This window comes from Meriones unguiculatus, chromosome 19 (genome assembly GCF_030254825.1).
Source record: "Meriones unguiculatus strain TT.TT164.6M chromosome 19, Bangor_MerUng_6.1, whole genome shotgun sequence".
In the NCBI taxonomy this organism is placed as follows: Eukaryota; Metazoa; Chordata; class Mammalia; order Rodentia; family Muridae; genus Meriones; species Meriones unguiculatus.
In genome coordinates this window covers 5,137,590-5,162,107 of record NC_083366.1, presented here as the reverse complement: position 1 = coordinate 5,162,107, position 24,518 = coordinate 5,137,590, and the positions used below count along the sequence as shown (strand labels likewise).

Genomic DNA, 24,518 nt, shown 5'->3' with positions numbered 1-24,518 from the left:
TAATGTCAAGGGGATCTTGAATTTGAGGCTAGCCTGTGATACAGAGATGTAAATGTTGTTTTTGTCTTCCCAGATGAGGTGATAAGATCAGAGCCATCCCCAAGCCTGTCTAGCTTTTTCTGAATTCTCACTGGCTGGTTCAACTCAGCTGTTCTGGCCCAAATTCCTCTCTAAGATGACTGATTCAAATTGGCTTCTCTTGCCTTTTGACTGAATTGCTCTGCCTGACCTCAAATTAATTCCAGCAAGATGTTTTAATCTTCTGGCTCATTCTGTCTTCACCTATGTCTATGTGTTCTCTCTGCAGCCCATCTCTGTAAAATTGTTTCTGCAAAAAACTCTCTTCTTGGGGCTGGAGGGATGGCTCAATAGATAAGAGCACTGTCTGCTCTTCCAGAGGTCCTGAATTCAATTCCCAGCATGGTGGCTCACAACCATCTATACTGATGCCCTCTTCTGACATGCAGGCATACATGTAGATAAAGCACTCATACATAAAATAAATAAATAAAATAAAACAAAAACCCACAACAAACCTCTCTTCTCTCTCCCTGAGATTGTTGTGCCCGAATCGTGAGCCCCCAAAAGACCACCACCAAACAGTCGAGTCTGTTGTGAAACACATAAGGATCTTTTTATTACAAGCTGCAGCTTGGGCTCATACCCCCACCACCAAAGCGGTGAGAGCTGAGAGCCTTGTTCTGTGGTTAATTGGGTGATTTAAAGATTCCGTCCCTCCCAGGGTACCCAAAGCAGGGGGATTCCTGCCTGGGAAGCATTTATTGGTTGAAACATAAAAGGGATGTTGCATTTTGAATTGATTGGCTATAAGAAGGCCCCAAACCATTAATGGTCTGGCGTCCCTTCCTAGGGAGATGCGCCAGTTTCCTAGCAACTGTATCTCTAGTGGATGGGGAAAGAATGCAGTAAGGCTAGTTCTTTCCCTCAGGGCATTAAGACTAACCCTTCCTCAAAGGTGGCTGGACATATCTCCATCTAGCTAGCCTTAATTCAGGCCTGTGCTTTAAACTTTAAAATAATAGCCACTAATTTTTAATCTTTTCGTCTCTCAAGATGCTCTTAAGTACCCCCTCTTTCCTGTCCTGTTCTTGAAAGAGTCAGGTGTCTCCTATCTCTGAGTCATTCAGTCAAATCTTTCTCTGATTCATCACTTTGTCTGCCCTATAATTAGGTGTCACTTGCTTTCTTTTTTGGTTTGTTTTTTGTTTGTTTGTTTGTTTGAGACAGGGGTTTCTCTGCATAGCCTTGACTCTTTATAGACCAGGTTGGCCTCGAACTTGGAGAAATCCACCTGCCTCTGCCTCCCCAAGGGCTGGATTACAGGTGTGTGTTATCATGCCCAGCTTAGATGGCACTTTCCAACATGGCTCCTTCCTTCCATAAACTAATCTTACCTCCATTGTCTGGGATTAAATGTATGTACCTAGGGTGTGTCTGTAGCCAGCCAGATCATACTGTAATCCAGTCTGCATTCCAGCTGGATCACATAGACCTAGAAGGTCTTTGGATGTCATCCCTTGCCACAGCATTCATGTTGCTGGATTGAAATTCCAAGAGAGAGGGGCAGGATTCCATTGCCTTTCAACCTTCGGAACCATTGTCTCATCTCATTTTTAATAGACTGGCACAGAATTATCTGGAATCTAAGCCTTTTGTTAAAGAACTGCCAGTGAGTATGCATTCTAAAACATCAGCATAAGAGACCTGATTTGCTGGAAAAAGAATTATATTTGGTTTTGCCTGTTATGTAAATTTGATTCAAAATGGCCTCCACAGGCCTGCAAGCCAAAAGTTTGTCACTAGTGTGTAATGCTATTGGTCTTGATGAAATGTTTAGGAGGTGGGGCCTAATGGGAAGGACATTGATTCACTGTGGAACATCTTTGAAGGGGACATTGAGACCTTTCTTTCTTTCTTTACCTGAGGTCTGAGGTGAGCAAGTTATGATGTACTATGTTGCCACAAGACTGAGCAACCATAGGCATCTACACCGTGAGCCAAAATAGATTTCCTTCTTAAATTGCTTATTTTAGGTATCTTGTCATAGTGACAGAAAACTGACAAACATAGCATGTAACTCACTAACAGTGATATGTTTAAAATACCTCACAAGAACACATCCAGATGTGATTCTTTCTGACAGAAGCACACACATTAAAAGCCTGCTCCAGTGAGAATATGATTTAGGTACTGTAGTTTGCTCTTGGGGTATTTATACCAGCTGAAGAGAAGGGAAATGAAATTTGTGCAAAGCCTTTGCGTTAACAATTTTTTTCTCATCACTGTAATAAAACACTCCAAAGAACGGTCTTAAACACATGGTTTAAGGGGATACAGTCCATTATGTTAGGAAAGGAATGGTGGCAGAAGGCTCCCTGGTGCTATGAGCATGCAGCTAGGACCCCTCATCCTCTCACATCTTGGTGTAGTAAGAACTGGGGATGGACTATGAACCTCAGCCAATGCCCTCTAGAAAATATCTTCTTTCTCCAGTGAGGCTCCATCTCCCAAAGGTTCCATAGTCTCCCAACAGAGCACCTTCAGCTGTTCACACACATGAACATCCAAACCATAACATTCTATCATTGCCCCCACAGGCTCATGGCCATATCATAATCCAAAATATAGTCAGAATAACCGCAAGAATCTTTGTAGTCTTACAGGTCCAATACTGTTCAAAAGTCCAAGTCTGGTCTGAAACTAGACAAACTTATAAGTATGAACCCTTGTGACTAGGAGAAAAACAAAAGACTGTCAACATTTAATGGCACAGAGTAAATGTTCCCACTGCAATGAGGACAAATGGGAACAAATTAAAGAAACATTGGACTGTGGCAGGAACAATGATTCAGCAGTTAAAAGCATGGAAGGTTCTTCTAGAACACCCAGCACCCCATCTGGAGACTCACAGCTGCCTCTAACTCCAGCTCCAGGTAGATCCAGTTTCCCCTTCTGGCCTTTGTAGACACTGTGTTTACATGCACAACCCCCCAACCAAACATATACATACATACATATAGTTAAGCATAAATGTTGAGAGGAGAGATAGAGACAGAGAAAGAAAGGGATAAAAGATTGGCCCAAAGAGCAAGACAGCAGGGAAAACACCGACCATGCATGTCCAGCATCTGGGTTTGTAATGGCATCATCTGGACTCCATGTGGCCTGAGCAACCTCTCAGCTATGTTGCCAGGGGCACATATGGCCTCTCTTTGGAGCCAGCTTCACTCAGTGCCTGTAGCTTGCCTTAGTGAGGAGCCCATGCTTCTGTCATCATCAGGATCTCCACTGCAATGTGGCTTCACTGTCACAGGTTGACAACAGCTTGTTCAGGAGCTCCATGTGGGGAATCTGACCCTGCCACAGATAACTTGACCCCAGTGAGTTTCAGGGACCTGGGTACACATCTTGGTGAACTCCTTGATGTGTTCTTTTTATTTTGCTTGCTTGAAAAACCAGCACAAGATGGACCATGCCCACTTCCGTTACCAAATCACAATAGAGCCTATCCCTCCACTCTTTCAGACCACAGACCATAATTCATGGCTGAACTGGGAAACCAGTTGCCTAGGTTCTTTTTTCAGCCTTAAAGCTCTGGTTTTCTCAGGCATTTTCCTCTTCATGAATTTCATTGCTAAACTCTGGAGCTCGAGATAGGTGAGCCCTTCCCCTTACAACACCTTTCTTATTGTCCCAAAGCAAAATCTATATGTAGCTTCTCAGTAGTGCTAATCTCTTTAACAAATACAGATGCTTTGTCTGCACATGCAGACAAGCCTTGTTGCCTCTTTAAGTCTTTGATGGTCCTTTCCTCACTGAACCACACACTTCCCACATCTTTTAGCACAACTTGTTCTTTCTCAGTGTCTCTTTGCTAAGAGTTGTGGGTAACAGCTGTGGCACAGAGGTCTTTACTTATGTTTTGAAAAGCTCGCATTTAATTCAGGCTGACTATGTGGATGACCGTCACCTTGAACTCCTCATCTGCCTGCCTCTGCCTCTCAAGTGCTGGTATCACCAGTGTATACCATTATGCTCAACTTAGTTTATTATTTTTTAATTCATCCTCACTCAAATATTCAGGATATAAGCTGAATAAAGCATTTTATTTTGCTAAAATGTAACATGAATGTTTTCTGGCCCAGTTCCTCATCCTCTCTGAAAACCTTCACTGTCTGCATTTCTACTGGCACTCAAGTTTTCCATACTCCTACCAAAATAGCCTATTACACTCTGATTATAGGATTCTAGAACTTCTTTAGACCAAACTCTTTCTGTGAACTAGTCACAAAGGCCAAAGAGCCAGCAGGCAGGTTTCTCATAAGAATGTTTCCAGTTTCCAATGCTATCTTTAATATTACGTATTGCTGTGATAGGACAGAAGTAAAGAATTTATTTAGCTTGTGGCTTGAAAGTACAGTCTGCCATGGTGATGAAGGCACATTGGCAGGTGCCTCTGGGCCAGTGAGAGTATGCTCCAGGGACTCCGCATCTTGGCAGAATAGAAGCAGAAAGTGCAGGAAGTGTGGTCAGGTCATAAACGTCAAGACACACCCCTCAGGTAGGATACTTGCTTCTTCCTGCTAGATTCTACTCCCAAGTCTCCATAGTCTCCTCAGTCCTCATGACCAGATGGAACCCATGTGGTCAAGCATGACTGTGAGAGTTGTTGATATGCAAAGCACAGTGGCCTGAACAGGCAGGTGCCCAACAATCAAGAGACCCCAACTTTCTGGTTGGCTTTGAAAGCAATGTTTTCTTTCTCTTGAACTGTAACACTGTCCAGATTTCTTCAGTTCTTGTTCCCAGTGGGCCTATTTCTGGACATCAAAACATCTTTCCTCTGAGACACTTCTCAGCACCCCTAAGCAGCCTGAGTGCCTGGCCCTGTCTCTCACACCCTTTCCTTGTTTGTGAACCTCACTCAGTTAAAGTATGCTGCTCTTGCCAGGTGTAGTGGCACACGCCTTTAATCTCAACACTTGGGAGGCAGAAGCAGATGGATCACTGTGAGTTTGAGGCCAGCCTTGTCTACAGAGTGAGTCCAGGACAGCCAAGGCTACACAGAGAAACCCTGTCTCAAAAAAACAAAACAAAAAACCCAAAACAAACAAACAAAAAGCTGTTCTACAAATGTGGAGATTAATGTGCCTGGAATGAGGGTCAGGAAACCTTAGGAAGGGCACTTGGTCCCCTAAAGGAGCTTGGGGTTTACTTAAGAACACTGATGCTCTTTATCAACATTTTACAGCTAAGCATTAATGATGAGATCCTGAACAACCCCCTAACTTCTCTGAGCGTCACTTTCCATGTTAGTAACAGAAAATAAAACCACACTTGCATAATAGATTTTGAGGACTGAGTTAATTTAGGTTGAGCCCTTTAAATGATGCAGACCCCAGTAACCCTTTTGTAAGTCTATTACCTCTATAAAAATGAAAATGCAACAATGCTGTTGTATTTCATTTCATTGTATCTGTAAAGGCTTTAAAACATGTAATAATTTTATTTTTAACCTAATATAATAAGGCAGACTCACCCCCATATGAGCAACATATGCTTATCAACATAATAGGCCAGGAAGAACCTGAAATCCACAGGGCTCAGGTTCATTCTGCTTCACAAGTTCAGACATTTTCTACTGATGTGTGTGTGTGTGTCTGTGTCTGTGTGTATATGTGTATCTTGTGAGTAGGTCTTTTTGTGTCCTTTGTATGAACCTATATATGTGTTTGTGTGCATGTATATGTGTGTATATTTGTGTATGTATATGTGTGTTTGTGTATATCTTTGTGCGTTTATGTGGTATATGAATGTATATATGTATCTGCGTATGCTTGTTTTTATGTGTAAGTATGTCAATGTGTCTGTGTTTATGTGTGTATTCATTTATATATGTGTGTGTGTCTGTGTATGTCTCTGTATGTTTGTGTGTGTATGTACATATTTGTGTATTTCTCTCTGTGTATATGTGTCTCTATATGTATGTATGTTTATGTGTCTGTGTTTATACATGTGTGTTTGTGTCTGTGTGCTGTGCATATTAACACATAGAGTGTCCGTGAGGGATCCAGCTGCTCTGGACTGCTCATTCCTCTTGTCATTACTGGCATAGTGAAACTATGTGATCTCTTTCATCATGTGCAGCTGGTACCACCTGGACTGACCTAAATGGGTGCTAGGCCAAGAAATGATGAAAATTCTGGTATTGTCCTAAGGAAAACAACCTACAAATAAGCTGAGTACTTGATGTGGAGGTAGGGACTGAAAGATCAGGACTTTTTGTTCATTCAGTCTTCTCTTTCTCATTGTACTACTCTTGACTTAATTCTATATTCTACAATAGAGTTTTCTGTAGTTGTGATGACACTTTTATATAGACACAGATATAAATTAGCCACATAATTTTAGCTCAACACAACCAAAATTGAAAGAGATTTGCCACCGCCTAAAGACATAGGAATAAAGACTAAAGGAGTATATTAATTAAAAAAAGAAAATCAGATTCCTTTAGACAAAGGAGCCTGGTAACTTTGGCCATCATGGGGGATCTGCAAGGAATAAAAAAATGGTTGTGGAAATTGCTATAGATGAAAAGATAAGATTTGTTTGTTTTATTTTATTTGTATGAGTGTTTTGTCTTCATATATTAATGCATGTGCATGTGTTTGGTACCAATGAAGTGAGAAGAGGGTGTCAAACCCACTGGAACTGAAGTTACATGTGGTTGTATGTTACCATGTGGATGCTGGAAACCAAACCCAGGTCCTATGCAAGAGACACACTTGATCTTGGCCTTTGAGTCACCTCTCTAGGTTCTGCTGTAGATTTTAAAAGATGATCTGAGAGAAAGGTCCTGGGCTCTTGCTTCTGATCTATGGAACAGATTTTCCTAAGACAGAAAACATCCTTTGTGGCCCTCTTCCCTTGCTTCTTGCATGAATTCTTTTCAGGGCCAGTAGAGGAAAGGCATAGTAGAAGTGGTTCTACCCTGAGGTGCTCCTGTCTACGAGGTCTGAAAAGGCAGGAGTGTATTGTGCTGTGGAGTGAAATGGCAAACTTAGGCAGCAAGAAAAGCCCTCCATTTTTTCAACCATTCCCCTTCTTACAGAGACAGACACTCCTTCTCATTAAGGAGCCAGTGCCTCCTTGATATTGTAAGATCCCCTCTTGGTGTCATATACCTCCTTGCATAATGTTACTGTGCATCTGTGACTTTCATCAGTCCTCTACATGGTTTCTGTTCTTTTATTTGTCTCTGACTTTGTCTGGGGCCCGTCAACCCACATAGATAAGTGAGTTCAGTGGTACTTCATGATGTTTGATGATGGGATACTGAGCAAGATAGTAAGGGGATGAAGGCACGTAGGATGCTTGAAGCATATACCACCTGAATAGCCCATATCTTACTTGGGACTTCTGCAGATAGTTGCTAATAACCACCTTTGCAGGCACAGAAGTGAAATCATAAATTACCATTCTCTCTCTTTTTGTGTGTGTGTTGTATCAACAGGTGTATGCACATGACTGTAAAAGTAACACATGCTAAGAAAGGCATCAAGTATCCTAATTTATCATTTCCTTATACCTTTGAAAGAAGTTTTCTCATTGGATCTGGGGCTAAGTGTGATGACCAGCTGACTAGCAAGCCCCAATGATGCTCCTTTCTCCAGTCCTCCAGAGTGCTAGGGTCACAGGCTTACATGGGGCCACATCCTACTTTTTAATGTCATGCTAAGGAATTGAACTCAGGTCCTTGGGCTTGTACTGCCAGGGATGTTACCCACAGAGCCATCTTCTAGTCCTCACTTCTGCTCTTAAGTAAGCTCATGAGGTCTCTATGGTTGTAGAGACTCAGGATCTTAGAATCTGTAAACCATGTTTGCTGAGGATATAGTGAACATGCCTCACAGTTCCTTTTGAAACAGGTCTATCAAAGAACTACAGCATCCGTTCACCTCTATTAGTAAACTCAGAAGAAAAACCCACGTGTAAGCATGAGAAAGTGAAAACAAAGCTACAATACTTTAAAAATAAATATGACAAGTTATAGTCTTAATGAGATTGTACCATGTGATTTGTAAAGGGAATAGCCCATGGAGACTATGAGTTTGAAAAACAAAATTGAGAAAGCCTTTGTTTGTGAAAATCCCAGTGAGAGCAGTTTTTGAAACTGTGTCAATAGCTGCAAAGCTGCTGGCGTGGTGAGCTCTGTCATGTGAAATGACAATTGAGGCCTTTATTCTTTCTTATCATGAACATTCCTACATCATTCCCCAGGGAACTCTAAAACTGTTCTAAGAAATGTTTGTAGCATCCTAAACTCACATCTGTGCAGCTCTTGATTGCCTCAGGAAAAAAAAATCTACTCCTTTATAGCGTTTTGCATAGCAACATCCCAAACACAGCACACATGATGATGTTTGGAAAATACAAAGGCTAGGAGAAATATAGCTATGCAGAGACTAGGCATATGTTCTCAGAAACCACTTGGGGACCAAGTAGCTGCTCTCCCATGACAGCTGCAAAGGGTCGAGTCACTCATGGTTCTCATTTTCTGAAGCTCTTCCTTAGTAATTCTTACAAATAATTTTTTATACTTACAAATAAATTTTATTCTGAAATCAGGCGAAAAGGATTAAAAAAAAACAATGTTTATTGAAAGGCAAAAAGTCATTTCAAGATGATGTGTACTCCCATAAGGATGAGCTACATACTTTAGAAGTATAGTAAGTATGTAAGCATACACTGGTCTAGAACAGTTGCCATAGAAACAAAACTTTCCCTCATGAATAAAAGGATAACAGTTACAGTAAATTTCCATATAAATGTCTAAACTACACGAATTACACATTGTTTGGGAGTCAAATCTATATGATTGTATATTTGAACACTTTCTGGAATAAGCTGGCATTAGCTGTGGGGAACAGGGAAGTTCCCACAAAGTTCCCACATCCAAAGTCCCACTAGAACTCACCTAAGCCAGTATGAAAGAAGCCTTGTGCTGTCTATGGATATCCAGTCCTAACTTTCTGTCACCCTAGTTCTCAGAGCACTCTATCCACTCAGCAGCGTCAGAGGATTCTGCTATTCTGGCTTGTAGAACTTGCAATGAAGGAGAGAACACATGCAGTATATAGCAGGATGGGTGTGTAGGGGGCTCTGGAACAGGACAAGGTGTCAAAAGAGTTTCACTTTGGAAGGCTTCTGAGAGCTGGCTTTGAGTAAGGTGTTTTTGTGTTTGTTTTTGTATTTTTAAGGCAGGGTCTCATGATGTAGGCTGTAGTGATTCTCCTGCATCAGCTTCCTGAACACTGGGATTACAGATGGTCTCACCATGCCCAACTTTGAGCAAAGTTTCCATTCTCTTAAGATGTGCAGCCTCAGCTGAGCCTGGTGCTGCAGGCCCGGAATCCCAGCTACTTGGGAGGCTTATACAGGAAGGCCACAAGTTCAAGAAAAGCTAGGTGACTTAGTAAATTCTATCTCAAAATAAAAAGTACCAAATATGGTGAAAAAAAAAGAAAGAAAGATAAGAAAAAGACTGGACATTACTCTTAGTAATAGGATCCTCAATGTCTTGGGCTCAATCCTCTCTATCACTAAAATAAATAACTAAACAAACAAATAATAGAAAATACACAGATCCCCTACTTGAATATCTATAAAGTGAGGCTAGTTTAGATTTAAGCATGTCTCATAATCCCTGCCAAGATGGCAGCTCTGAGTTATGTGACATGAGTTTCACATGAGTGAACTTGGTCACTGTTCCTTTGACTGTTTCATCCATGACTGGTTCTCTGTACACTGAATGTGACTGACATTTAAAATGTCATACAAAAGTCTTCACTACTCCTCATTCCTGAGATGAAATATTCGGAGTGACAAGGTTTAATGTTAACTGGAGGAAGTGGTTGTTGAGGGAGGAACCCCCAGCAGCTTGGGAAGAAATCAAAGAAATGATGCTGGAGTGTTTGATGTGGCAAGCTGTGTCAACAACATGGCTGGCACAGAGCATGTGCCGAAATATCAAAACTGATGGTTCTGAGGAAACAGTGATAAAAACACAGCCACTGTTGCTGCAAAACACATAAGATGACTTAGCATTGTTGGCCTACACAATAATGTAGAAAGACAGGTTGTCTCAAGCTGGAAAGAGCATTTGCCATAAATATAAAGCAAAAAAATCAGAGAGCTAAGAAATGTTTTCTAGAACATTCTTCTTTTGTGGTATGTGAAATAGCTGTAACTTTTTACTATAATGACATTTCAGACTTAATGGTATACAGACACGGAAAGAAGACTAACAGACAAAAGAGGAGTACTTAAGACCCAAGGCAGAAAAGCAACCTGAACACAGTACTGGGACCTGGCAGAACTTAAACACCCTAAGATCCCTTCAAATAATAGTAAATACACTATCTTTAAAACCCATTTTCTGTGAATGGATGAATGAACCAGAACATTTGAATTCTGGTGTGATCTTTAGAATAAGGTTTTAGCACTTTAATAATAATTAAAACTTGCTTTTAAGAAAATTAGCCTTCATATGTGCACTATAAGGATTATCTAATGACTTGTTACAATTGCATTCTACTTGTATGAAATGCTTTCATTTTAAGAAAGAGAAAGAGTAGAAGAAGGAAGGGAGAAAGGAAGAATAGAAAGAAAGGAAGGAAACGCCAGGTGAAAACTGAATAGCAGGTAACACAAACTCCTGAGATGATACTGGACTATGAGAGGATCACACAAGGTGTCTCTTAGAATTCAGATTAAGTTAAAAAAAAAAAAAGCCTTGGATCATATTCTTACTTTTTTTTCAGAACTTTAAAAAAGGTTTTTCAAAAATTTTAAATATAATGGTCAATTGCCACTAGCTTATTTGGCTTCTGCTGAAATATCTAGAGAAATTTGAAAATTAAGAATCTTGGCACATTTTCCTCTGTAGTTTTTAAGTTATGTACCTATAGGAAACAGTAGTAAAAGAATTTACTACTGTATTTTAATACTTTACTGGGTGTATCAAAAGCAGTTTTCAAAAGAAAAAAAAACTTTGGGTGAGTTACAGAAGAGCAACAGCAGCATCATGGTCCAGTGAGTGGCTATCCAAAATTCTGAGGGTACTTTAACTTGAGGGCCAACTCACCAGGCTTGTGATTTATGTCATCTATACCCTTAGGGCTCCCGTGTTAGCCAGTGCAGGACATCATCTTTCTATTTGCATGGCAGCTGCCTGTCAGCTCCATAATCCTGAAGGGAAGCCAAGAATTTGTTTCAAAGCTTTTGTCCAGAATAAACCACATCTGGCCTCCAGGGAGCTCTCAGCCTCTAGCCTGCTGGCTGTGTGAAGCCATTGTGCTTATCCAAGAAAAAAAAAAAAAAAAAAAAAGAAAAAAAAGAACATTTTCTCAAAGCCAATAAGATAAAAGAAACCTTCCATAGTCCAAAACAGCAAAGCTCATGGGTGGGAATTGCACAAGATTAATGTTTGTCCTCTTTGCTGGCCTCAGAAAAGTAAGGAAATGGGAAGAAGTGCAGGCTGTTGTGGCTCCTCTGTTTCATGTTGTTTGTTTGTCTTGCTTAAGGAGACCATCGAAAGAGACCATTGACTTTGTGTTGATGGTTTTATTGGTCACTAGGAGGGTTTGTCTACTATCTTGTCACTTCAGGTCACATATATACATACATCATTATCTTCAGTATCTTAGAAGTGTGTTTTCTTAGTAGTTTTTGACTACAGTTGTACACAGGAAAGATGTCAGGGTAGACCAGAAAGCTGACAACTTTTATTATTCCATGCCAAAACTGCCACAGAATGGCATCCATGTACCTTTTTATCCTTCCAAAGGAACTGGTGTAAAAACAGAGCATTGTAGCAGGTCAGCTGCTTCTTGTTAACTTTTAGCAAAATAATGTGAAAGGGCTCAAACAAGGAGTATAGAGTTTTCATGGAAAGATGAAAGTGAATAGTTGGGATTTTATTGTGTTTTCTCTGCACATAGGCTGAAATAAAAACAGTGAATGAATGAGTAGCCTCCTAATACTGGGAAAGATAATTGTGAAAGAGAAACAGAAAGCAGTTGGCATGTTGAGGCCAATCAGGAGGATGCTGAAAGAAAATCTCAGATGGCTGCAAAAAAATCTAAACAGGAACATTCAACACAGTATGACCAGGACAGTGCAGGCTCCTAGGTAGAAGACAGCTTCTCTTCTATCGACAGTGAAAGTAGCACAGTGAATTCTAATGAAACCATTGTTTCATAATGAGATACCTTACAAGTTTGTCTACTATCTATCTATCTATCTATCTATCTATCTATAAACAATGAATCTATACATTCACTATATACATACATATTACATGAAGTCTATCATATACAGTGACTAATACATATATACTATGTATCATACATATATGAGATAGAATATATTAAAACATTTATATAGTATTAAACATGACATATGGACTACAGCTCCTAAGGAATGAGAAAATGAATCCCTACCTAATAACAGGAAAACTTAAATGATGGATGATCCATCCCTCGACATACCTTCTGCTCCTCTGCTCCAATGATTCTCAACCTTCCTAGTGCTGCCAGTCTTTAATACAGTTCCTCATGCTGAGGTAACCCCCCCAACCATAAATTTATTTTTGTTGCTACTTCAAACTGTAATTTTGCTACTGTTATGAATTATAATGTAAATATCTGTGATCTTAGATGACCCCATAAAAAGGTCATTCAACCCCCAAAAGCATTGAGAAATGCTGCACTAGACTGTGATGAAACACAACCAAATATCTTTAATATAGAAGTACTTCTAAAGAAACATATATTTTTTGCATTATAAATATTCATATACATAAAATATTATTTGGAAACATATCAGAAGTTTGTTTCAGTAGGTGCTCTGGGAAGAAGAATTTTGTGATTGTAGGACCATGAGGAAGGCTGACACTCCCTATTCATTGTTAGATAGGTTGTAATTTTAGATCATGTTCATCTACAACACCTAATGACATACACACAGAAAATATATACCACCTAACAAAATTATAACTGCATATGCTTTTTGATTCAATTATTATTATATCCCACCAATACACTCACCTGTTTGAAATGGTGTCCTTTTGCATTCATTCATAACAAGCACTGATTTTAATAGCAAAGACTAAAACAATTAAAAAGCATCTGCCTGTGTGTATGTAAGTCTATCTCTCAATCCATCACTCTAAATCTCCAAGTAGATGTCACAAAATTGTCATAATGGCCAACATCACATCCTCTGTCTCTCCTCCAACCCCTGCTTGTATTGTTCCTCAATTCAGAGAACTTATGCCAGTCACCTGTTTCTCAGGTCAGAATCCGTTACTTTTGAGACATTGCTCTTCCTTCCCCTTTCACGTCATCGGCAAGTTGCATTTTTAGCTCATAAATATATCTCTAAGCTGTTGGAGACTGTATTTTTGCTGCTGAGACCTTGGTCTGTGCCACTGTTTTCTCCATCTGGAGACCCACAGAACTCATGTAATTTTCTGAGGTCTGCCCATAAAACATTCTGGGCCTGTTTCTCTCTTCAGGTGGGCTATTTTGCCGAAGCCCCGCCTAGCCACAGTAGCTTCCTGCTTTTGTCACACATTTTATCTTCTCTGCTCAGAATGTTTTTTCCTTGAAACCTTTGCTTCCTCTCATCTCCCAAGTTCTGCTAATTTTTCAATTTAACCAATAATGCTGGATCCTACAAAATCTGATATAGGACCTTACTATTTTCTTGCATACCATTCTATTCCTTTATTTTCCTTTTAAAGTACTAAGTTCTTAAGTATAAAGGCACTTCTGTGATTATTGACTATTTCTTTCCAACACTGCTTTTTTTTTTTTAAAGAAATTTGTGTAGTCCCAGGAAATACGATGTTTCCTGGTATGTAACTGTTACTGAATGACAATGAGTGTGCTATGTTAGGTAAAGGGGTTGTGATAAAATATTTTTAAACAACTTTACCCTATCCTAAATAACCTTTGGGTGATGACTTTCCTTCTCGTCCATCAGATGGATTTGTTTAGATGGGGAGTATTTCTTAAAGATGTTCAGGTGATGATTCAGTTCTTGTGCAAGATGAGCACCTGATAACAGTTCATGGTGTCCGCAGACAGATCACATCTGGAATTGCACTGATTCACTAATATCAGTTATCAAAATGCTTTTTAAAAAAAGTGTGTGTGTGTGTGTGTGTGTGTGTGTGTGTGTGTTACAGGGTTCTGTAACAGGTAGAGACTGAGGGATGCAAGGAGAATTTGGAGGCCAAGTCTGCTTTGATATGTTAATGGGCACTTCAGCCTTTGTCCTGGTTTGAGACTTAATACACAGCATTATCTCAGTGGATCTGATTTCTGTTCTAAGACTATTGAGAAGAACCAGGATTTGATGTGGTCAGACACTTAGCTTTAGACTCCAGCTTGAGTGCTTAAAATACTGCCAGTTTCATGCCACTGTGATGGAGAGTCCTTGTGTTGGTTTCAATAAGAATGGCCTCCATAGGCTCACAGATTTGAATGCATGGTTATCAGGAAGTGGAACTACTTGACACAGTTAGGAGGTGTGGCCTTGTTGGAGGAAATGTGTCACGAGGGTGGGCTTGGTGTTTCAAAAGTTCAAGCTAGGCCCAGTGTCTCTTTCTTCTGCTGTCTGTGGATCAGGATCCAAATGAAGAACTCTCAGAGACATCTCTGCACCATGTCTACCTGTGTGCTGCCATGCCCCCTGCCATGATGGCAATGGATTAAACCTCTGAAACTGTAAGCCAGCCCCAATTAAATGTTTGCCTTTATAAAAGTTGCCATGTTCATGGTGTCTCTTCACACAATAGAATACTAAGACAGTCCTTCTTGCAAATCTGTAAGTACATGGTTCCTTCTGTAGAAAGTGATGTTTTTCCTTCTCATTGCCTGTAAGTCTGTCTGTCACATCTTTACAACTTGGTAAGATATTGATCCTCCTGTGTTCTAAGTATCTGGATATTTGCTCATTTTCCATGAAACTGGAGCCTTCTGAAGGCTCTTTTCATCTGTATCTTTTAGAATCTGAAGATAGTTACTAAATAGAAGGTTCTCAAAAAATCTTTATTGAAGGCCAATGAGATGGCTCAGTTTAAAGGTATGTGCAGCTGAGGCTGATGGCTTGAGTTCAGGCCTCAGGATCCTCATGAGGGGAGAACTAACTCCTACTGTTGTCTCCTGATCTCCATATACAAATCATGGCACATACATATGTATGTACATACTCTCTCACATATATACAATAAATAAATGTAATACGTTCTTTAACTGAATAAATTAATGAGCAATATCACAACATGTATTAGTGATCAGTTAGCTTTATTCCTATGGCCTGAATCAGACTTTGAGAAAGGTTTTTTGTTTTTTGTTTTGTTTTTAATTGCTACTAACAAGTTCATACTCAAGCAGAGGTTCACATAGTGCTGAAAAGTTCAGGCCCTGGTGTCAGACAGACTCATGCCCGCAACTAAGTGCATCCTCTGCCCTGAATGTTCCCTGAGCTCATTCACATACCATCAGTAGAACTTCCCAGGATAGGAAGAAGTGGTTGCATTAAGAGACCTGCCTAAAGTATACAGTACAAGTCCTCAGATTAGCACAGACTGGTTAATCTTCCAAGTCTGCACATGTGGATGATGATCTCTCTAATAACTTGCCAATGTTTGGCAAAACTTTCTAAGTTACTCAGTGTAAACATTTCAAAAAGAAAGAAAAGCTCAAGTCAGTAATGGTGTGAAAAAGATACTGATTGGAAGGTCTGCAGGTTTGCTGTAAGCCCATCTCACGGACAGGCAAGATGGCTCAGTGGGCAGAATTACTTTCTGCAAGACTGATGACATGAGTTCAATTCTTAGGGCCCACATGGTAGAGGAACATAAATGACTGCAGAAAGTTGTCCTCTGTCTTCTGTATGTGTGCCATGACATAAGCCTGTAGGCCTGTGTGTGTGGGTGAATGCATGTGTGTTTACATGCCTACCCCTGTTCCCTATCCTAATTTCTCCATCCAAGGGGCTGGGATTCAATTCAGTGTGGGCATTTAAACAGGTATGCACTCCTCAGTGATCATAGTCTCTGAGTCTGAGTCTCTTAATTCACAGTTAAGGGCAAGATTCTGACTACTCACTAGCCAACTGTCCGAGGCAGATGTCTGTCCCTCCTTTGTCTGATAGTGTATCCATGATTGCATGTGGATGGGTAATGATTGCATCACAACTACCAAAAGTTGAGAGTCCATGGCAGGAAGACCCTTCCTGAACATGGTGGAAGATACTTCTGTAGGAAGGCAGGATATGACAAGGTGACAAATTCATCTGAGACAACACTCTAGGAAATGGAAACTGTTCATAATTTTTAAATGAACAACTACAAAAGTTTAGTTAGACCCAAACCTGTTAAAAACCACAGGTCTGTTTTTGTTGTTGTTGTTTGTTTTGTTTTTGTTTTTTTAATCTCTTCAATATTTAAGACTGTCTCAATCATAACCCTCATTTAAGATTACTCCCACTCATGACTTTGGAGTAGAACATTCCTAAGGGTGAAATCATCAGAATTCATAGCAATTTTTATATTGCTACTGATTTTGAAGTATTTGAAAATGAATCTTCATGGTAAGTAATTCATTAGCAAAATACTGACCCAAACATCTTAACCTTAACTGTGGCTGTAAATGAGAAACTTATCTTTCTTGGTTAAGATTGGTTTGTTAAAGCAATTTGTAATTGGTGGCTCAGACAGTACTGGTTGAAAACAGTACTCAGCATTGGTAGGCTGACTAGTTCATGGTTCTTTGGTCTCTAGTTAAGGTAGAACCAGCCCGGTCCTTATGTCTGGGGTTCTGAATGTTTGTAAAGGGTTCCTATTGATTTGTTTACAATACAGACTGAGTTTCTATTATGGTTATTAGTTCCTTTGGGGTTTATTGTTGCTAAATGTTTTTATGTTTCAAAGTCCAAAATTAATGTTTATGTGAAACAAGTACTCAGCAATACCGCAACTGACATTATAGAATGCAGACCCTAGCATTCACCTTCCATCTTTAATGGTTTGTTTATGAGCAGCACTGTGATACTGGAGGAGAAAGTGTTCTCTAGAACAAGCAAATAATCCAATTATTCTTTCAACATTGCCTACATTTTCAGTGAAAACTTTTTATTTTCTTCATAGTCCTCTTTGAGAAGAGTAGGTTTAGTTTGATGTCCTCCATGGGGTGTTTGTTTGTTGTCCTGTCTTCTGGTTCTGTTCTCAACACCCACTCACTTGTTGGCAATGTAGATGACCTTGTGCTTCTCAATGATGCTGATGTCGTGTTCCAGCTGCTTCATTTCTTCTTCCAGCTTCTGCTTTCGAATCTTCTTTGGTATGGAATCTATGAAGACTGAGAGGGACTGGAACTCTTTGTGCACCTCCTCCCAGTTCTTCTTCAGCCCCTGCAAATGGGAAAGAAACCTTGAAATAGCTTGTACACTGCAAAAGGAAATGATAACAAAGTTACCAGTAATGAGGAGTGAGGAGGTGAAAAGGGCTGTTGAAAAGAACTTTACAAATGATAACACAATGATCCAGTGCTTGTCCATAGTGACAGAAAACACTGTAGAGAAGCCAAGTCCTGCCCCCTGTTGTTTGCTCTGCCCTCGCTGAACCTCTTTGCTGTCAGTGTATCTGTAACTTGTTTTACTATCTCATATGTAAATGCGGAGTTATGAGCATTGTGGAACCACACTTATAGCAACTGCTTTGTAAAAAAAAAAATCAACAACCTGAAAATTGATAGTCCCAGGTAAAAGTTGGTTTTGGAAATATTTTCCATAATTTTATTAGAAAAGTTTTTCTTTCTAACGCATAGTATATATCTGTGTGCACATGAATATTTTTAAGTGTACATGGCGTGTGTGTGCACAAGTCAGTGGAAGCTAGAAGACAATCTCACATGTTCTTTTCAGGACCTTGACCTCACCTCTTTGCAGGCAGGGTCTCATTTGCCTGGAGGCTCAGCACTTAAAGAGTTAGGCCAGCTGGCCAGCAAGCCCCCAGGACTGGCCTGTTTCTTCCTTACTGCTGCTGGGAAGAATCACAGCATGTCACCACGCCTGCTTCTTTGGATGGGTTCTGGGATCAAGCTCAGGTCCCTCTGCTCACAAGGTAAACACTATCAACTGGACCACCCCCACTCCCACCCCCAATTTTACTTCTTTCCCACCCAGAATTTTCTGTTTTGTCTTTATTCTTCAACACAGAAGTCACACCAGAAGCCTGGATTTTGACTGGCATATTCATATATTATTTGATAAAATGTTATTGTAAGAAAAAAATACCAAAATTCAATTTTATAATGACCCTTTATATATCTTTTCAATATAAAACGAAGAACAAACCATCTTCCACGTACTTCCTGTTAATGTATTCTAGACATGGCTGAAATGTCACCAAACATGGAACACATGCTAATTTAATAACGTGTAGCTAATGCTTCATGGTCTCTGAAATCAACAAATGCAAAATTAACGATCTCTTAGGAGCTATAAATGCCATTACCATCTTTGCCTAGTTACACTTCTCTTCACAGTGCACCAGGGGGCTCCACTGACTACACGTCTTAAACTACTAATTGAATTCATTCAGTGAAAATTTATAAACTAGCCCTTTTTATTCACTGTGAGAACATAGATCATTTCAGTAATTCCAGTCCTGTGCATGAAGAAGATATACCAGGAGCTTGCAGATCAGTCAGCTGAACTGGTAAATTCCAGGTTCAGGCGAGAAACCCATTCTCAAAAAATCTGGTAGACAGTGACAGAAGAAGTCACCCCCAGATTGACCTCTGACCTCCACTTATATGAGATTTTGAGTGCTCAAGCACTTGTGTGTGCATATGCACGCATGCACGCTCGCACACACACACACACACAGACACACACACACACACAAAGTATATTCCATTTTAAACATAGAAAGAGTGAGCTTCGTAAATCCACAAAGGAAGTAAAAGCATGCCCCAAAGCAGCAGAGGCAATGACAGTTGCTATGTGACTAAGGAGAAAGCCAAGCTGGGTCATGTAGGGTGAGAGGAAGCAGAAGCCATTTCTAAAAGGTGAGCCACACAGGAGACAGGCAATCCCACCATCAGGACATGCACAAAGCAGCATTTACAAGCTGCAATTCCAGCTGTGGATTTGGGTGAGACAGTGAGAAATCCCACAGTGTCACTCTGGGTGACTAAGGATAGCCAGCAGGCAGCCTCTTGAGCAAGCACATATTAAAATCCAAGTTTTTTTGAGGTGTGGGAACTAAGAGTTCAGTTTGGCCTGCCACAGCTTCAGGGTATAGGAAAGCTGGGAGACAGAAGTAGAAAGCAGCAGGCTGGCTGCTGACAAGCCCAGGCTGTAGGCAACAGGAAGCTGGTCCAGGGAGTGCATGGGGAAGGATAATCTGACCCTGAAGGCCAGGAGCAGATCTCATCAACAGAGAATAGCCCTGCAGTCAGATAGCTCTTAGTTTGACCAACCTCAGGACCATAATTACCAACCTGCACTACCACACAGCCCCAGAGAGCTATTATTGAAAGCACAGGCTACATCCCCAACAGCTGCATCCCTCCAGCATGGCAGTTAGTACTCAAGAGTTTTTGCAAGTATAAAGACAGTTTCTGCTTGACACATGTCAGTGCTGTAGTTGCTTCTCATACTCCCAAGGTATTTGGGAGGCATCTCCAGCTAGAACATCAGCCACCCCAGGGATACCATCCAGGACGGATCTGCAGGGCGAGACAGCTGTCCAGAGCACAGGCTGAAAAGCTATGTGTAGCTAGCAGAGATCCCTGAAGAGAAGAGGAAAGCCACCAAAGCAAAAGCAGACCTGGTGAACATCTATTTTTTCAATATAAACTCAGCAGCAGTATAAAGCTGGGGAATAATAGGACTCCTTTAACTGATTCTGACTCCACCTCCGAACATAAAAGTGTCTGTTTCCAATTTTCAAAGGCCTTGAATAGCCAAAACAATTCTTATCAGAAAGAGCAATGCTGGAGGAATCTCAGTACATGATCTCAGATTATGTTACAGTGCCATAGTAACAGTATGGTACCGGCTCAAAAGTATACATATAGCTAGATTAGAATAGAGGACACAGAAAGAAACCCACAGAGATATAACCATCTAATTCTTGACAAAAGTGTTGAAAGTATACACTGAAAAAGAGACTGTTTCTTCAAAATATGGTGCTGAGAAAATGGAATTTCCACACATAGAAGAATGAAGTTATTCAAACCATTTCAAAATGGATCAAAGCGATTTAAATGTAGGACCTGAAGCTTTGAAATGGATGGAGAAAAATACAGGGGAAATATCTGAAAACATCAGCACAGGCAAGGGCTTTCTGTAAAGAACTACAGTAGCATAGGAAATGTATCCCAAAATTGACAAACGGGATTACCTGGGGTTAAAGGGTTTCTTAAGGGCCTGGAGAGAGGGCTCAAAGGTTAAGAGCATTGGCTACTCTTCTAAAAGACCATGGTATATAGATTCCCATCTTCCACACAGAAGCCAATAAGTATAAGTAACTCAGCTGCAGAGGATCCAACACTCTCTGGCCTCTGCAGGCCCCAGGCATATATGTGGTGTACACTACATACATGCTGGCAAAACACCCTCACATGGGAGATAAAATTAATATGCATAAAAGGCTTCTTCGGGAGGAGGGGCAAGATGGCGGCGCCGGGAGGACTCTCATTCTGAGCAGCAGCAGCAGGATCAGCACAGTGACCAGTAATCAGAACTCGCGGCCATAAAACACAGTCATTGTGTTTCCCAGGGGAGAGGATACCCCACGGTGGGGGATTCAATCAGCTTTTAACTCACCCGGGTAAACCGCCGAAGAGATCCCGGTTCCGCCAGACTCTTGGCTGCTGGCCGCCAGCCCCAGCCCCAGCCCAGAGCCACAAGCCAGTGTCTCTGGTCACGGTCCCAGACTGAACCGTGCGCACCACACTATCAGAGACTGGAATTTTCAGTTGAGAGATAACCCCAGGGTACAGGAAACGATTGGGACCGGCCTTAGGTCACCCAGACATCCCCTGGAAAAGACTCGGGTTCCACGGGCACCCCAGGAGCCAGCCCGGAGCCAGAGCCCGAGACCCAGGCTCCGGCACAGAGCCCTGCCTGCCTGCGCGCCTGATTCACCGCCTGAGATAGAACTGTGGGCACCAGGGCAGAAGCGAATGAGTTTCACTGTCTGGTGCAAACACACAGGGAGGGAAACGGCTGGTCTGATCTCAGAGCACTCAGCTGACACCCCCAGCCTGAAAAGGTCCCTGGAAAATTACCCAGCTTAGGGAGGCACCTAGGCTCCCAAAAGCCGCAAAGGCAGACACAGGCAGTTTCTGCGCACCAGACAGCTGGCAGAGACTGAGCCGCCATCACTCAGTTGTGCTCCAGGTACTGGCAGTTTCTGTGGCCAGCCAGCTGGCAGACATTGAGCAGTGTGCACCAGGACAAAAAAAAAGACACTGGGAGTCCGTGTCTCCAGAGAATCCACAGGGAAGGAAGAAAACTGTACTGACTTAAATCACCCAATCCTTCCCTAGAAAAAGTCTAGCAGACCAGTGGGGCCGAGGCACCACCACTCAGCTGTGCTCCAGACACAGGCACAAACAGTTGCTGCGCGCCTGATGTCCAACTGGGTCACAGCAGCTGATCATTAAATTTACAACAAGAAACCCAGAAACAGGGCAGCTGCCCTCAGGACTTCCCTGGGTGAGAGGAGAACCCTCTCGACTAACAAAGACCACAGTTACCACTCAGGTCTATATCCCTGAGGTGAGCAACTCCTGAGAAAACACCAGCCATCCAGGGACTATACCCAAAAAGCTGAGAAGACATCCTTCAGGAAAAACCAGCTTTCTGCAAAGGGGATTCTCTCCACCACAGGATCCCCAGGAACCACCAGAAAATAACCCCAAACACCTAAGATAGCACAATGGGTAGAGGCCAGCGTAAAAGCTGAAGCAACAAAAGACAGAGCAATATGGCATCTCCAGAACCCAGTTACCCAGGGGCAAGTAGCCCTGGACACCCCAGCATAACTGAAATCCAAGAAGATGACCTAACAACTATGCTCATGAAGATGATAACAGAGGAAACAAATAAGATACGTAAAGACATAGAGGAAGATAAAATCAAACAGAATATTGCCATCCGTAAAGAAATAGAGGAAGCTGCAGCCAAACAGTTTATGGCCTTTAGAAAGGAAATGCTTAAAGCACTGAATGAAATAAAAGAAACAGAGTTGAAGGAACTAAAAGAAAAACAGGAAAGTACAATCAGACAGGTGAAGGAAGTAAACAAAACAACTCAAGACCTGAAGATAGAATTGGAAAAGTTAAAGAAAACACAAATGGAGGAAATAATGGAAAGGAAGAATCTAGGGAAGAAAACAGGAACTACAGAGGTAAGCATAACCAACAGACTACAAGAGATGGAAGAAAGAATCTCAGGTGTAGAAGATACAATGGAAGAAATCGATGTATCTGTCAAAGAAAATGTTAAATCCGAAAAATTCCTGACACAGACCGTCCAAGAAATCCAAGACAATATGAAAAGACAAAACTTAAGAATAATAGGTCTAGAGGAAAAAGAAGACTCCCTTCTCCAAGGCCCAGAAAATATTTTCAACAAAATCATTGAAGAAAATTTCCCCAAGCTAAAGGAGAGGCCAATTAGAATACATGAGGCCTATAGAACACCCAACAAATTTGACCAGAAAAGAAAATCCTCCCGCCACATAATAATCAAAACGGTAAGTATACAGAACAAAGAAAAAATACTAAAAGCTGCAAGGGAAAAAGGCCAAGTAACATATAATGGCAAACCCATTAGAATCACACCTGACTTATCAACAGAGACTATGAAAGCCAGAAGGGCCTGGACAGATATCATGCGGACCCTAAGAGAACACAGATGTCAGCCCAGGCTATTATACCCTGCAAAACTCTCAGTCCTCATAGACAGAGAGGAGTGGCATGCAAGCAGAGGGAGGAGGGAGGGTGGGATTGGGAGGGGAGGAGGGAGGGGCTTATGGGGGGATGCAGAATGAATAAAGTGTAATTGATGAAAAATTAAAATAAAAAACAAATAAAAAATTAAAAAAAAGGCTTCTTCATAGCAAAGGAAATAATTAGCATAGGAAAAGACAGCTTTCAGAACCAAGCACACATCATCCCAAACTGGCACATTGACTAAGAAACTGAACAAACAGTTCTCAAAAGAAGAAATAACAAAAGCTGGCTGATACCAAAAACTGTTCAGTATCTCCAGTCATCAATGAAATGCAGATTAAAACCACTTTGAAATCCCATCTCACCCCTGGTAGAACGACTGTCATCAAAAACATAAATGACAACAAATGCTGGTGAGGAGGTGAGGGAAAGAAATTTTTATAAGTTGTTGGTAGGACTATGAACTGGTACAGTCAGTTATGGAAGTTGCTATAGGAGTTTCTGTAAAAATAAAAATATATATGACCCAGCTATTTCACTCCTGTTTAGGTACCAGCAGAACTCACAGCCAACATGCTACAGAAATGTTTACATTTCCATGTCTATTGATACAATATTCACAATAGCTAGGAAAGGGAACAAGCTCAAATGTCTGTCAGCAGACCAATGGATAAGGAAAATGGGTACATGAATACATGTATGGACATTTTCAGCCTTAAAGAAAAAAGTCAACTTTTTTTTTTAGGAAAAAAAATTGTAGAGGTGAAATAAGACACAATTTTAAGGACAAATATCACATTTTCCCTCATAAAGAGGACATAGACATAAAATTATGCATGTGTATATGCATATGTTGCAAATGAATTCACACGTGTGTGTGAGTCATAAACACCAGTGAAGATTCTTAAGAGGGGAGAGGAAAGGAGGAGATCTTAAGCAGGGCAGCAAAAAGAGGGTAATAGAACTATTTGGCATGAAAGCTGAAGGGAGGACTGTTTGTGGAGAACGGGACTGGCCAGAACAGGTCAGGGAGGATGGGAGCAGCCAACAGGGGAGGGGGAACCAACTAGAACAGAGTGTAAGGCCACATACGCAAGAAATGCATACTGAATCCCATCACAATGTATGGTAACTTTAAACACTGGTAACAAGAAGATGAGGAAATAGAAAGGGGAGGAGCTCAGTAGGAGGCGGAGGAGACATGAGAAGGCAATGAAGGGGTGATATGATCAAAGCACATTAAGTGCATTTATGAAAAGTGTCGCAGTGATACCCAGTAATTTGTATAAGTATTTTACTAAGCAAATAAATGAGAAAAACAAAGAATTAGAAGTATCTTATATAATGATAACATCATAGGAAGTAGAATCATTTGGGGAAAAATGAAGTTTCAGTGATTTAATTCTGTATTTACAAAAAGCAAAGATAAGATACTTTGGTTGGGGAAATAGG

The 24,518-nt window shown here is 40.9% G+C and overlaps 1 protein-coding gene and 1 long non-coding RNA gene across 2 annotated transcripts in view; one reads left to right on the top strand and one right to left on the bottom strand.

The window, feature by feature from the left end:
* LOC132649200 (uncharacterized) overlaps positions 1-24,518 on the top strand; it is a 57,444-nt gene that overhangs the window by 14,508 nt on the left and 18,418 nt on the right. The gene's annotated exons all lie outside the window — the stretch shown is intronic.
* Enkur (enkurin, TRPC channel interacting protein) overlaps positions 13,484-24,518 on the bottom strand; it is a 31,278-nt gene continuing 20,243 nt past the window's right edge. Inside the window, exon 5 of the mRNA XM_021660391.2 lies at positions 13,484-17,505. Coding sequence (XP_021516066.1) covers positions 17,332-17,505 — 174 coding nt within the window. The 3' untranslated portion in view covers positions 13,484-17,331. The remainder of the gene's footprint in view (positions 17,506-24,518) is intronic.